The sequence below is a fragment of the Felis catus genome, chromosome X (assembly GCF_018350175.1).
Source record: "Felis catus isolate Fca126 chromosome X, F.catus_Fca126_mat1.0, whole genome shotgun sequence".
Classification (NCBI taxonomy): domain Eukaryota; kingdom Metazoa; phylum Chordata; class Mammalia; order Carnivora; family Felidae; genus Felis; species Felis catus.
The window spans coordinates 121,690,735-121,705,100 of record NC_058386.1 but is presented as its reverse complement, the minus strand read 5'-3'; the positions used below and the strand labels follow the sequence as shown (position 1 = coordinate 121,705,100).

Genomic DNA, 14,366 nt, shown 5'->3' with positions numbered 1-14,366 from the left:
CAACAAAAGGCTTCAGTCGATGTTTCTAAAGAATCTGAACAATCGAGGTGTCATACAAAGACAGGGTAACCACTCACTCTTTAGTGTTGGGAGGCTTGTGGGGTGGGGCTGGTGAGATGCATGGGGGCAGCAGGCAGATAGCGGCGGCCTCCTCCAGACGTGGCTTCTTCTCAGGGATTTTCTCTGCAATTTCCGTTGGCTTTAATGGGAAGAAAAATACAGTGTTTGAAATACATGGCACATGCAGACATTTAAAACGCACGAGCGAGGGAGACAGTTTGCTTCTATTTTAACTTCTAGATTAGCCAGGGGAGTTAAACGCACATCTCTGATCAGAAAGAAAAGCAATCGGCCTTGCCTAGCTTACTTCCTACCAAGAAGTTGGCATTTGAGTGAGCTGAGCTGCGATGTGACCCTCTGACTAAAGATTGGGTGGCACAGGAATCTCCTACCAAAAGCAAAGAGAATCTATAATTTTCAGACCCTGGCTGCACTGCCGTCATCCCTAAGAGTGGGGAAACGGTGACAGGGCAAGAGCCCCAGACTTTCTGTGGCAGCCATTAAAAGTAATACTACCCAAATATCACGATGAGATGGTGTTACTCTAAAAAACTACCCTGAGATCTGGAGGTACAACAGAATGAGCCTATGAGATACAAACTCACTTGCCTAGAGGTATTTGAAATGGAAGAGGCCATTTTGGGTTTTCCCTTCTGATGATAGTTTTTTTTTTGCTTTTTTTTTTTTTTTTTTTAAATAATTTCTACACCCAACGTGGGGCTTGAACTCATGAGCCCGAGATTAAGAGTTGCATGCTCTACTGGCTGAGAAAGCCGGGCATCCCTCTCCTTCTGATGATAATTTGTAGCACTGGAATTCAGCCCTAACCTCTCGCAGGTGAGGTTTCCACAAGTCAGGCCAACCACACAGGTCAGGGGACCCAGCGGGCTGGGTAGACTGTGTGTCGGCCAGGAACCCGGGTCATCAAAGTATCACCCAGGTGCGGGGATGCTGATGTGTGTCTGGGGAAATTCACAAGGCCCAGAGAATGCATTTTTGACCTTAGGAGCACTTGAGTGCCCGGCTGCTGCCAGGGTGGGGACTGTGGCCTGTGGACATGAAAGCAGGAGTCGCTTAAGGAGCCCATCCCAGGGACTGGCTACCTGGGGCAAGGCAACGGCCTTCATGGTCTTTCCTACACATCATAATCCTTCGTGTACCATATCGGATACTCTTCACACTGCCTGCTAAACCCGGACCGTTCCTAACACATCCTCCCCGGTCATGTCAAATACTTTCCCGTGGAAAGCAGCATTGCCTTCCCCAAACGCTGCAATGCACTGCCATGAGCCTCCTTGCAAATTGGACTCCAGATCAAGTTCGCCAACACACAGCCACTGCTCATGCTCACTCGGCAGGCAACCGGGGACAGCTTACCTTGTGCTTACGCTTGCCCTTAGGGGCGGGTTTTTCCACAGCCGCGGCAGCGGTCTGGCGCTTGGGCTTCGGCGCAGTCTCCTTGGGGTCTGGCTTGGCTGGTGCTGCTTGCAGTGCGTTGTGACCGGGTACTCTAGACAGCAGGTCAAGGTCAATCTTCACCCAGAGATTTTTCAGATTCTCGTGATCTCGTAGAGGGGACAGAAGCTCCGTTTGCATGACAGGGATGGGCGAAAAAGCTGGTTCCTCACTATTGACGGATATGTTGCTGCTGCTGCTGCTGCTGCTACTGCTGACCGAGGTGCTGAGGGTCAGGCTGGCACCACAGGTTTCCTTCGATTTGGCAGAATTGCCCCCGGGAGCAATGCAAGGAGGCAGGACTTTGATCTGCAGGGTCTCTTCCTGATCTGTGTTGGAATCAGATGTAGATGAATCCGTTTCGATAAATTCCCGGGACTTTGGCACGATCTTGCCAGGCCCTCTGTACTTCTTTTTCTCGGTGGCCAAGGGAATGTTCGGCCTTGGTTCCTTCCTAGGGACTGGTTTGTGGGCAGATGGTTTGTTGCGGCCTCTTGGTGGATCAGGAAGCTCCACGCTTTCTTTTTCTTTGGGGGTGCTGCTGGTAATATTTGGTTTGGGCCAGGTAAACTCGTCAATGCTGGTGTTCTTCTCGACTTTTTTGGGCTGTTTTTTTCCAATTGTCCTTTGAGAAGCTGTCTCAACAGTTGTTGACAACTTATGCTTCAAAGCCTTTGTTTCTGGAGTTTTCTGGGTAGGCCGTGGACGGGCTTTCTCCCTGATAAGACTGAGGAGAGGCCTCTCTTTGGGTTCAGCCAGGACCTGGCTGGGGTTCGTCTTCACTTTGATCTGGACTTCCATTGGCTGGATGATTGGAGGAGGCACAGAAACCGTCTCCATGGGCGTTTCATTTTGGCCACAAATAAACGACTTGTTCTGGGAAGTCACTTTGTTAAGCCATTTATCCAACTGCCACTTGTTGGTTGAGGGCGGCTCAGGCTGCGGATGAGAAACGACAGCAAGAAAGAATTTCACCTCTTGGAAGAATCTGGACGGACACTCGGTACACCGAGTGCTGATAGAAGCTGTGCGTGTTAAGTGCCCATTCACACATTTAGAAACACACATGGAATCCACACTAATCAAATTACCCAGGTAGACAAAGACTCCACAACCCAGCCCCGCTCTACTTATTCCAACAAATGTCTACTCCTCTTCTGAAAACATTCTCCACTCTGGCCAGGAAGGAAAGAATTCTTCACAGAGGGTTTTTCCAGAGAGCGGGCAGGGAGGCCTGGCAGGGAAACCTGGTCCCCAAATCCTTTGGTGGGACTCATTGCCCAACCTCTCACCAGGAGGCAGAAGTAATGATCTCGGGTCCTGAAGACCCATGCAAACGTGCCTCACATGTAATTCAAAAGGAAAGGCTTCCTCTCTGCCAAAGTGCCGGTGCCTCCTATACGACGCTGCAGTTCACTGCAAAAAGAACAAGCCTTTTCTCTTTTTACTGAAGGATGAAAAGATCTGACTTCCAAAAAAGAAAAAAACACTGCATTTTTGTCAGTGTATGGGCAATAACCAATTTATGGGGACATGCATGCAGGCATTAGCGTCCGCTGTTAAGCCACGGAAATGACGCGTACAATTCAGGTGCTTGATTCCCAACTCTGAATTCTGCCTGTTGAACTAAAAGAGCCATCATTTTTATTAGAACCGCTCTTCTTCTGAAAGCCGTCAGCTGAGGCTTATGGCACCAGCCAACAGAGGGTGACAGAATTAAAAACACTTGAGTAGCTGGGATTCCAACCCGCACAGGGCAATGGCAGGGAAGGGTCGAGGAAATCGTATCGGCTGCCACTGCTGGTTAAGGGCATGAGCTCTGGCAGGTGCACAGAGCCCGATTTCGGTCCTGGGTCTCCCAGTGTCCACCTGGGAGATGCTGGGAAAGTTCTCTCTCAATCTCTCAGAACCTTATTCTTTATTCTATAAAATGGGGATAAGGATAGCGAGGACCCCAGAGGATTGTTCTGAGCATAACATGAAAAACAGCAGGTCAAGGGCTTCTCAAGGAGCCCGGCACATGGTCCACGTTCAGATTATTACAAACGAGTGTCCACAGAGCCCTGGACGGACCTGCTTGCTGTACGAGGCGCAGGCTTGGGGGAACTGAGGGGTTATTCTGGACTGAGAGAGGAAGGGAGGGGAAGAGCACATTTTTTATTTCAAAAGTATAATTTTGGCATTTTATGGAGCTGTGTTAAATGTGTTCATGAATTATTATCAAATACACTTGGAGGCTGCAAATTGAAATTAAAAAAAAAAATCCATCACATTTCTTGGGTCTTACTTGCCAAGCAGCAATTCAGCACTTCAACCTGGAGTAAGGGGTGGTGTCCCCACGACCAGAAGTGGGTGTTGACTGGTTCTCTCAAAAGAGAAGTTGCTATCCCAGGTATCACTCCTCCAGATTTTACACATGACGAGGCTTGAGGCTCAGACAAGCTAAGGGAGTCACAGGGCAAGAAATGTCTTTCTTGAAGGGACTCTGCATACACACGTTTTCGAGGGAAAAAATGATGTCAAATACCCAAATACCTTCCTGAAGTATTCATCGTGCCGACAGCGTGTGTGCGTATGTGTGCGTGTGTGTGCGTGGGTGACAGGGAAATCATGGTCGCGGCCCTGGACGCTTCACCCACCTCTGGCGTGGCCGCACGAGGCGCCTCATTGGACTCGCTGTCAGTGGTGCTGCTTTCAGTGTCAGAGTCTGACTCGGAGCTGCTCTCAGAGTCACTGGAGCTGCCGGAGCCCCCGCCGGCTTGCACCGCAGGTGGGGGCTGAGGAGTGGCCAAGAGCGGGCTGAAAGAAAAATGACATCATCCGCCGCCTCATTTAGTCTCGGATCAGCGGGCAAAGAGCACCCCCGCGGCCACGTTCGGCATAAGGACCCACGATCTGCTGGATACAGGCAGAATGGAGCCCACCGTCCCATTCCACACGTGGGAAACGTGAGGCTCAGGAGGCCCCGTGAGCGGCCGGAGGTCAAACGTGCGGCCAAGTTCCTCAGGTTCCGTCACACTGCCTCCCCTCTCAGGAAGGCCTTGCCTCCCGCATTCCACGTGAAAACTTTAGACCAAGGTTGCATGCCTTCCTGACACAGATACACATACCATATGCCGCATGCAGCCTTAAATTCTTAATGGTCCCGTGTTGTTTTTAGTTGAGATAATTTTTCATTTCCGGGTGCCATCTCGTTCAGAAACCCAGAGGTCTGTCAAGGGGCTGTGATCTCAGTTATACACACAGTATAGTTAGTTCTCTCGCCGAGGATGAGTGAATTCAACCCCCATCTGAATCGGAGGAAACTGAGGTCCAGAGGGAGGGAGGCTTGCCTCTGCCCCCCCAGTGAGTTGGACAAGTGAGGGGAGAACACCAAGGGCAGGGACTGTGGGAAGCGTCTTCCCTGCCAGGTGCCCGGCACCCAGCACCCAGGTGACCGGAGTCCCCATTTCTCGGCCGCCTTCATCCCAATATTTGTAAACTCTTTGTAAGACTCTTACCGGGAGGTTATGGTCATAAAGGACCGAGCAAGTCTAATGACGGATTTCAAATTTGTACAGCTGACCAAGCAAAGCATTTGAAAATTGATACCATTCACACTCTGCCTTTGATGCTAATCAACAGTCTTCTTACTAATCGTTTGCTCCCCGTGCTCGTAACAGATCAGCCTCTGCTGCCGCTTGGCATGTTGGGCTCTGTCACGGCCCCCTGCCCTCTGGCTCAGTGTCACAAGTGGGGCTGCAACCTCAGGAAGTTGGAAGGGCTCTCATCTTCCCATCTCATGAGCCCAATACCCTCTTTGGAGGGAAGTTTCATCATGGTGACGCCGGGGCCGGGGGCCAGAGCAGTGTCACTGCTGGGCCAGCGGGCCGGCCCACCCATCGGCCGGGGCTCACGGCCGCTCATGCTCCTGGCCCGGCTCTCCCCCCTCAGATCAGTCAGGAGAGTACAGTTCTAGTCCCGGAGGGCATCTCGTCCTGTGGTCCCACCTTCAAACTGGAGCAAGAAGGACCCCAAAGGACCCCTCTGCCCAAGACTGCTTGCCTGCCCCCATCCGCCCCCCTCAGCAGTGGCTATTTTTTTCTCCATACTCAGCCGCTGATTGGGAAGGAACAGGATCCCTTTTAAGCCAGCATGGGCCCCTTGTCAGTCACTATCCCGTGCAGAGAGCCTTTTCATTCCATGTACCTTGCCTCCCTAAAGACTGCCCCTTTAATCTCCCAGGTAGGTATTTTCTTTCATATAGCAAAGCTCATTTTAAAATGCTATCTGCTAAGTAAATGCTATCCGAAAGTACATTTCTCTGCCAAACACACCAAGAGATTAGGGGAAGCAGAGGAAATAGGGGACTGTATCTCCTGGGAAAGTGCACGCACGCGTGTGTGTGTGTGTGTGTGCGCGCGCGCGCGTGTGCATGTGTGTGTGTCCTGGACAGCGGGGGCAGGGACCTACAACTCTCCTTAATGGCAGTAAAAACTCTGTATTTATGCAAAGCACCCTCTAAATCTAATCAATTGCTTTTGTCTTTGGTTACTAAATAAAGGCCGAGGGAACAGATTTAATGAGACCAGTCCAGCCGTTATGCTAACTTGGCCTTGATTCCCCCCAAGTAAAGTTTTAAGTCCAGCACAGAGCATCCACTGGCCTGAGCTGACTGGCCGCTGGACTGCGAGAAAATCGACCTCATACTCATGATTTGCAAGTGAAAAGTGGTCACCTAGTTTCCTTTCATAGCTGCATTCATTTCTGCATTCTCATAAGACTCAGGCCATCCTAGTATTACCAAACTCGACTCTAGATTTACTTTGGAATATTTCTGGATAGCGTTTCCATTTACTGGATTATTCTCGAGCAACTGCTATAAGAAACAAAACAATCCCAGGGATTATTCCCTTACAACCAAATGCGTTGAGGTGATATACATAAAACACAGATGTTTTATTTACCAGAATAAACTTATTCATCAGTTACATCACAGTAAAGCTTCATGGACTTAGTTGGAAACTTGTATGTGTGCATTTGTACACAGTTGTTCCTTATCCAAAGCCCTTTGAAGGGGAGAAGAATTCTGATGTTCAGATTTTTTAGATTTTGATGTGAATATACCATATATACCGTATATATATATATATATATATATATGTATATATAGTGTGTGTATGTATATATATATGTATATGTGTGAATATATATATGTATGTATGTGTGTGTATATACATATATTACCTCAAGTGGGATCTGGGGAAGCACCCTTTCATAAAACTCAAAAACTCATTAATATTGTTACCGTAACATCATCAGTTAAGAGGAGTAAAAACTTTAAATAAATATCTGCACATCAGTTGAGGTTGGGCTCTGCCGTGAAGTGAGTTTGTCTCAAAGTTACTGAAAATGAAAGCTCTTAGGACTTTTTCAATTTCAGAATTTTGATTAAGGGATTGTAGATGTGGACAGAAACCACATATGAAAAACTGACTCTAACTATTTGTCTAAGTTAAGTATAGATAGATAGAGACATGAAATAAAGACCATTTCAAACCTCAGAGTAACCTTGATTGAGACCCAATAAAATGAGACCGGAAATTATTTTCCCTAAGACTTCTTACAGCTAAATCTATTGCTGTGTCCTCAGGAAGGACCCCACGGCCAGTCAATATTGACAATGATCCCTTAAAGGAAAGTAGTGTAGAAAGAACAGGAAGAGGTTCACCAGCTTTTCAGATCCACACTGACGAACGTGGATACGTAGGGGTGAGAGGGAAAGTGGACTTGAATTCAGAGAGGACACAAAGAGGACTCAAACTGGGGGTGAAGGACTGGAGCATCTTAATGAGAAAGAATTGCTTTCTCTGGGCAGTTGCACGGTTGGAAACAGGGAGAGCCAGTGATCGTGGGAGGGAATAACAGTCGTTTAAAATGGAAGCAAAACTGCGCTCCCCAGTACCTTCTTATACCTCTATTATCTACCTGCTGTTCCCAGGCTTGCTGGAGAATCTGGCTGCACCCCGCTTGCTGAGGAACGCAAGCCACGTATTTGAGTGTATCTGACCCTCACTTCCTCTGGGCCCACCTAGCACCGAGCTGGAGCAGCTCCCGGGAACCAAAAATGAATACAAAACCGAAACACCGTCTTCACAAGCAGTACAAACATCAATAACAGAATGACTGGCCTAGGGCCACATTCTTGTCTGGAATCCACGGTGGAACTTTCAACTTGGCAAATCATCACAGGTCTCCGCCGAAACCCGTTAGCTGTGCAGCTAGTTAAAGTCCCCCTTCTGCTACATTTATTTTCAGACATCGCCAGTTTATTTTCCAAATGTATATTAAAGTGGCTACGAGTGAAGCTAGCGCATGCCATACTTGATTCTGCCTAGGAGATGGACTAATGTGCGGTTCACACATTCTTCATTTGCCAAACTGTACTAGAATTATTTCCCACGCACCATTTCCTCTCGTATTTTACTAAACTGCTTTTTAAAAGAATGCTAGTGGTTACGACAAAGATAATGTGTTATACTAAAAATCATTAACATTCGATGTATTAAACTGTCTAACTCCCGAGTCTGTAAATATTAAAACTGTGCTCTTGGACTTCACCCCGATGTAATAAAACTTCTCAAAGGACCCACATTTGTAACAACTTCAAAGTCAGCTGCTCAACCTTTCCAGAGATCAGATTCTGCTATTGTGTTCATCAGGGTAAGAAGCCTTCATTGAGTAGGTGAGGCCTCATTTTAACCCCAACCCCATGTGATAGGTCTTCGTGGTCGCAGGCCAGACGGAGTGCAAAGGGGCTGGCTTGGCAAGTCAAAGACCCTAGTGGGGAAATGCAGGGTTAGGGAGAGGGATCAAAGAGTAGGCCAGTGGGACAGAAGTCCAGGGGGCATTGACGATGCCTTCTCCAGGCAGGGTTGGCGCTGGTGTGGAAGGCTTGAGCATCCCAGAGGAGAAAGATGGGTTGTAAGTGCAAGTCCAAGTACCTTAATCTCTAGACATGACAGTCTCTCTATGCTTACGCTGACCAGGCCTTTTCTGCAATAAAGGACTCAGGTCACGATACCGTAAGATAGTTCGAAAGCCATAGGAAGGAACTGGGGGTACTCTGCCTGGAGAAGACTCGGGGGCAGGGAGGAGGGTGTTCCTATGACGACAGTCTTCAAAACCCCGGAAGGTCTGTCCTGTGTGAGAGGGGGTGGGCTTGTTCTGAGGGCCAAGGTAAAACCAGGACCAATGAGCTGGACATCTGGTCTGGAAGATTTCACCTCAACGTCAGGGAAGACTTTTAAAAACCTATAGCTGGGGCTGTAGGTCAGGGGCGCCTGGGTGGTGACACTTACGTGTCCTACTCTTGATTTTGGTTCAGGTCCTGATCTCACAGGCTCGCGAGACCACGAGCCCTGTGTCGGGCTCTGCACTGGCAGCGGAGGAGCCTGCTCGGGATTGGCTCTCTCTTTCTCCCTCTGCCCCTCCCCTGCTCATGCTCTCTCTGTCTCAAAATAAATAAATAAACTTAAAAAAATCTACAGCTGGTCACAGAGAGAAGCCAAGGCTTTGAAGGCCCGCGAGCTCAAGACCTTTAGATGACCAGATAGCTGGCAACAGAGAACACGGTAGAAAGATTTCTATCGTGGGTCCCAAGTGGGCTTGGATGATCTTTAAGGTGTTCTCCAACTCAAAGATTCTGATCCTTATGAAAGTACAGCGTACAGGGAATTTTACGGGGGACTTTTTAGGACCATAGACGAAGTGTGTGAGGAGATGTCTGCACAATCCAATGTGCTCCTTAAGGCTGCTCTTGGCAACACTTTATCAGTCACAGAGCTCTTGTGTGAGCCTTAGAGGATTAAGGCTGCATTTCTGTGGGGCTAGTTTATAAATCAGACTTTTCACTAATTCAGATTAACAGCTCCCAGAAAGCCAAACATCTGCATCAGTACTGATTCTAATCCTAATTTAACTGTAAATTCCTTCCTCAGGAGAGAAACAGGGATGATGAATTGGCCATTCTACTCAATCAAGCTGTGTGGGCATCAAAAAAGAAAGGTTCCAGAATGGATGACAACTTTTTAGTGGGAGACGTACATGGGAAGGGTCCGACAAGCAAGGGTCCGACCAGGTACCGGTCTTGGCAACATATTTCACAAGGCCCAGAATGTGCCCGAGGCAAGTAGCAGGAGGTGTTTGACGGGGAGTCCTGTATTATTAAACCCTTGTCTTTAGTTGAGACTTGTGAATTTCAGCAACATGACCCCTTTCCAGTTTTACAGGGTTCAAACGTCTGTCTACCAGATGATTTGAAATGCTTCCATATTTGACGTCATCATCAAGTTGCAAAGGGATAGCCCTGGGGCAAAGGAGTATATGCAGAGGCATAATACATAAAACAGATAAAGGCAGAGTTGCCCTGGTGGAAACAGGAATAGGGTAGATAGTAGGGAGAGGGTGTTCCCAGTAGTGTGTCCTCTTCTCTGGGGTGGGTGGCCCCCAAACACAGTTTGAAAGTAAAATGCTTCATACCCCAACATTATCACCAGCAACTCAGGATCAAGCATCTTTTGTGGTAATGGACTGACGCTGTTGATGAGCGCACAGAGAATCACTGTCCAGCTGTAATTCAGGCCACACCAGAGTTTGTCGTTGCCCAACGTGCGCACACTGGGTGTTGCCCTTTTGTCCGGTCCTGGTGTTACTGAACGTGACATTGTTCAAAGCCCTGACCGACTGATGAGAGCTGTGGTTGGCCAAATAATGACTCCCCCCAACCGTGTCCACGTCCTAATCCCTAGAACCTGTGACTATGGTACCTCATGTGGCAAAAGGGATTTTGCAGATATGAAGAAATTCAGGATTTGAGATGGGGAGACGATCCTGGCCTGGATAATCTGGGTGGCCCCCATGTAATCGCAGGGTCTCTAGGAGGCAGAGCTCGGTGTCAGGAAGGCACTAGTAGATTAGTGCCACAGCAATGGGTGATGAACTTCTGGAGAAGCTGTGAGTCGATCATTTGGAACTTTCATAAGGAGTGGAAATGCCCATTTGTCCTAACTTACCCGACACCTACTTCCTTTCTGAGGTGATGGATACTGATGAGTGATTTTGCCAATGGCTTCTCGTAATTACATTTGATTTGCAACCAGTATGGTTTGGCTAGCCTTTCTTTTTTTAATTTTTTTTAATGTTTATTCATTTTTTGATAGACAGAGACAGAGCGTGAGTGGGGGAGGGGCAGAGAGAGAGGGAGGCACAGAATCCAAAGCAAGTTCCAGGCTCTGAACTGACAGCACAGAGCCCGGCGTGGGGCTCGAACTCACGGACCGTGAGATCATGACCTGAACTGAAGTCTGACGCTTAACCGACTCAGCCACCCAGGCACCCCTGTTTGGTTAGCCTTTCTGGAGACTGACCAGACCCAGGCCCTTGTCTTCTATTCCTGCTTGTGGCCTGTCTCCATTTTCAGGCTATTTCACACATCGAAATAGCTACGTTTCCTCTACTGCTTTGTTTTTGTTTTTGATTTTAAACATCTAATAGGCTGGTAAGTTTCATGAATCAGGGAGCATCCCATCCAGCCAACAGACAGTTCCCTCCCCTACTGGTTTTAAAGAAGTAGTTTTAGTCTAGTGGGAAGAGCGTGGGATTGGAAGTCAGAGGATCTCTTGAATGTCACCTTGGATACTTTATTATTGTGTGATCTTAGACTAAGCACTTAACATAGGGTCTCAGATTCTTTGCCTGTAAAATGGGTCTACTATATCACAGGCAGCGAGAGGACCGAGTGAGCACATTTAGTTGAGGCTTCTCAAGCTTTAGCGTATGCATGAATCACTGGGAGACTCATTAATGTGCAGACTTGAATTAGCTAGGCCCCGATGGGGCCTGAGTTCTGCATTTTTACTACACTCCCAGGTGATGCCGATATTTCTGATCGGTGGGCTGCACAGAGAGGAGCGAGCCTAAAACCTACATGGGCTACTCAGACATAAGCTGCTGGGGCAAAACATAAGTTGGTGGATTTGAAACTGAGGGCAAAATCACCATTTGGAGGTCACCTGTGGATTTTAAATGTCCACAACTATCATGTCCTCCGTCAGCAACAGATAAATTTGACCACCTTATGCCACTTTAAATCTAACCTGGTCAAGTTTAAGTTCAAATTCTATCAAGTTCATTTGGGCAATTGGGCCTGAAGAGTTTTTCTCAGATTCCTTCTGATAGGCTTACAACCATCCTAAGGGCTACCTGCCCGCGCCACTAGGTGGCCAAATGCATGATTGTTTCCTCTGAATGTGGCATACGGATCACTGCGAGGCTCAAAAGGCGGCTTGCCACTATCCTCGCCGAGCGTAAGGGAGGTATTGCATTGCACGGATGGTCACCGCTGGGCCCCCACTTTCGCGACCGTCCTGTGAGGCAGACCCTCTTACGACTTCCATTTTATAGCTGACAACACTGAGACTGAGTACCAAACAATGGCAAGGTGAAAACTAGTTTTAAGGATATTATGGGACACAATTCAATGTGCAGCTTCAAAGAAATGAAAGAAAGCCAAAAAGCAAGGCATCTGGCTTCCGCCTAACGCAGCCCAAGGTGCGACAGCGCCGCGGAGGGTGCCAGCGTGCTCCCGGGAAGGCTGGTCAATGCTGGCTAATGGGCCAGCTATGTCTCGAGAGCATCACACTCCGCATTTGGGAGAATACACTGATATTTAAAATTTTCTGGAAATAATTAAAAACCACACAGACTTCTCCACTAGCAGTCGGAGCTGCTTCAATCAAACAGCTAAACAGGTGGGAAAAAACCATACACAGCCGAGTATTTTTGTCCCTTTTGCCTTTAAAGTACGTTTTTTAAAAAATGGGAGCGAGGGAGAGAGCAAAGGCAGGCAAGTGGACGTGAACGCCGCCTCCCTTGAGTCCTGGTCTCCAAGCAAAGCAGAGAAGGAATGATTGGCAGTTTGCATTCATAAGGATCCCAGAGACAGCCAGATGCTAGGAATCTCTAACAAGGTCGAAGCCTTCCAACAAAGAATTCCATCAGTCACAAATCGTAGGTGAAGCAGGGTATGTGCCCTGACCGGGTGACCCAAACCCAGAAGCTGCTTCCACGCAGGGCTCTCTTCCCTGTATCCACAGAACTGGTCTAGAGATGGGCAGAAGAGCCTGGGCAGTAGGCAAGCTGAATATTCTAGGAGAGGACAAAGCAGGCTGGAGATAGGGGCGGAGCAGCTCAACACGAGCCCCTGCCTCTTGATTTGGGAAGTGGGCATCCCTCTTCCAGTGTCTCCCTAGACTCCACTTCTTCTTTGACGTCTCTCAATGCCAATCTCCTTATCAGTACTGTCTGCTGCCCTTCATGTCTGATTTGTTACTTGATGCATCACAGACACTTGATTTAGAGGGTAAGCTTCTAAGGCCAGAGGCTTCATCATACACACACACACACACACACACACACACACACACACACACTATAAAATGCTTCATGCACCTAAGACACCCTAGAGTAAAGCCCTGAAGAAATCTTCTCTGTAGATTTCTGCGAAGATGGTCCCTGGGTGTATCCACTGCCTACCGTCTGTCTCTATGGTCCCAAAAGGATACTGTCATCATTGGATCAACAAGACCAAAATAGTTTTTAAGTGCAGGGCACTTGATAATGTTCCAGCATTTTCACCCCCATGACCTCATTTCGTTGCTATAAGAACACTGAGTGGGGTGTATGTGGACCAGGTATCCTCCCCATTTTGCCCACAAAGCTCCAGGACCTCACAGCCAAAGTTATGTGGTTGGGATCCGAGGGGGGGGGGAGGGGGCTTCACCAGGCTATTGTGACTATTTGGGCAATGGCAAGTGTGCCTGAGCAAATGAAAGGAATCATGGATCCACTACAGAACCCACTGTCGCCATCATATCGAAAAGCGACAGGGACACAGAATTAATTCCAAAGGTGTTCCTCAAGGGACCAAATGAGACAGTCTGCAAGAATGTGACGTTGAAAGCACTGAAGGCCATCAATGCTTTATGCCAGGAAAACCTTGCTCCGTTTGACTCCAATGACAAACCTCCTGGAGCCTAGCAGATGACTCTTTCACATACATGAAGAGTTTGTGAAGACCGACTAGGGAACATTTATTTTTTTTTAATGTTTATTTATTTTTGAGGGGGGGAGGGGAAGAGAGAGAGAGGGAGACACAGAATCTGAAGCAGGCTCCAGGCTCCAAGCCGTCAGCACAGAGCCTGATGTGGGGCTCGAACCCACGAACTGTGAGATCATGACCTGAGCCAAAGTCGGACGCTTAACTGACTGAGCCACCCAGGCGCCCCAGTAGGGGAAATTTCAATGCCTTTTATGTTTCACATCCTTGTGTTTTTTCAAAAATTGTATTTGTTTTTAAATAGATAATAAACATGAAATTGACTTCAAAAGATACTGAAAGGGATACAATGAAAAGTAGATCTTCTGACCTTCTACTGTCCCATCACCCCTTTTTCACTGTTGCCATTTCTTAGGATTCTTCCAATAACACCCTCTACATTTATGAATACTGGTATGTGTGCTTTTAAAATAAAAAATTTTAATTATAAAGGTAATAACCGTCCTGTATGTGGGATGGCAGGGAATTCAATGAATGGCATTCAAAGCCACACACATAATTTCTAAAATAAAACTCATGCAGTGTCCTTACTAAAAGTGCCTGCATAACGGTGCCTGGCACATATCACAAACATCAGCATTAAGACACTCGAGTGAATAGCAAAACTTACAACTTGCAAAACTGCAGCGTGTTACCCTACCACAAGGAAGAGGCGGGAACATAACACATAACCATGAGGAACGGAAGCCACTCA

General features: G+C 47.8%; 1 protein-coding gene across 11 annotated transcripts in view; it reads right to left on the bottom strand.

Annotated features, from left to right (window-relative positions):
* AFF2 (AF4/FMR2 family member 2) overlaps positions 1–14,366 on the bottom strand; it is a 455,939-nt gene that overhangs the window by 28,926 nt on the left and 412,647 nt on the right. For all 11 annotated transcript variants that reach the window (XM_023249262.2, XM_023249264.2, XM_023249266.2 and 8 more), the window contains 3 exons: positions 4,155–4,314; positions 1,438–2,454; positions 78–199 (listed from right to left, as the gene is read on the bottom strand). In XM_023249262.2, the coding sequence (XP_023105030.2) occupies positions 78–199; positions 1,438–2,454; positions 4,155–4,314 (1,299 nt within the window). The remainder of the gene's footprint in view (positions 1–77; positions 200–1,437; positions 2,455–4,154; positions 4,315–14,366) is intronic.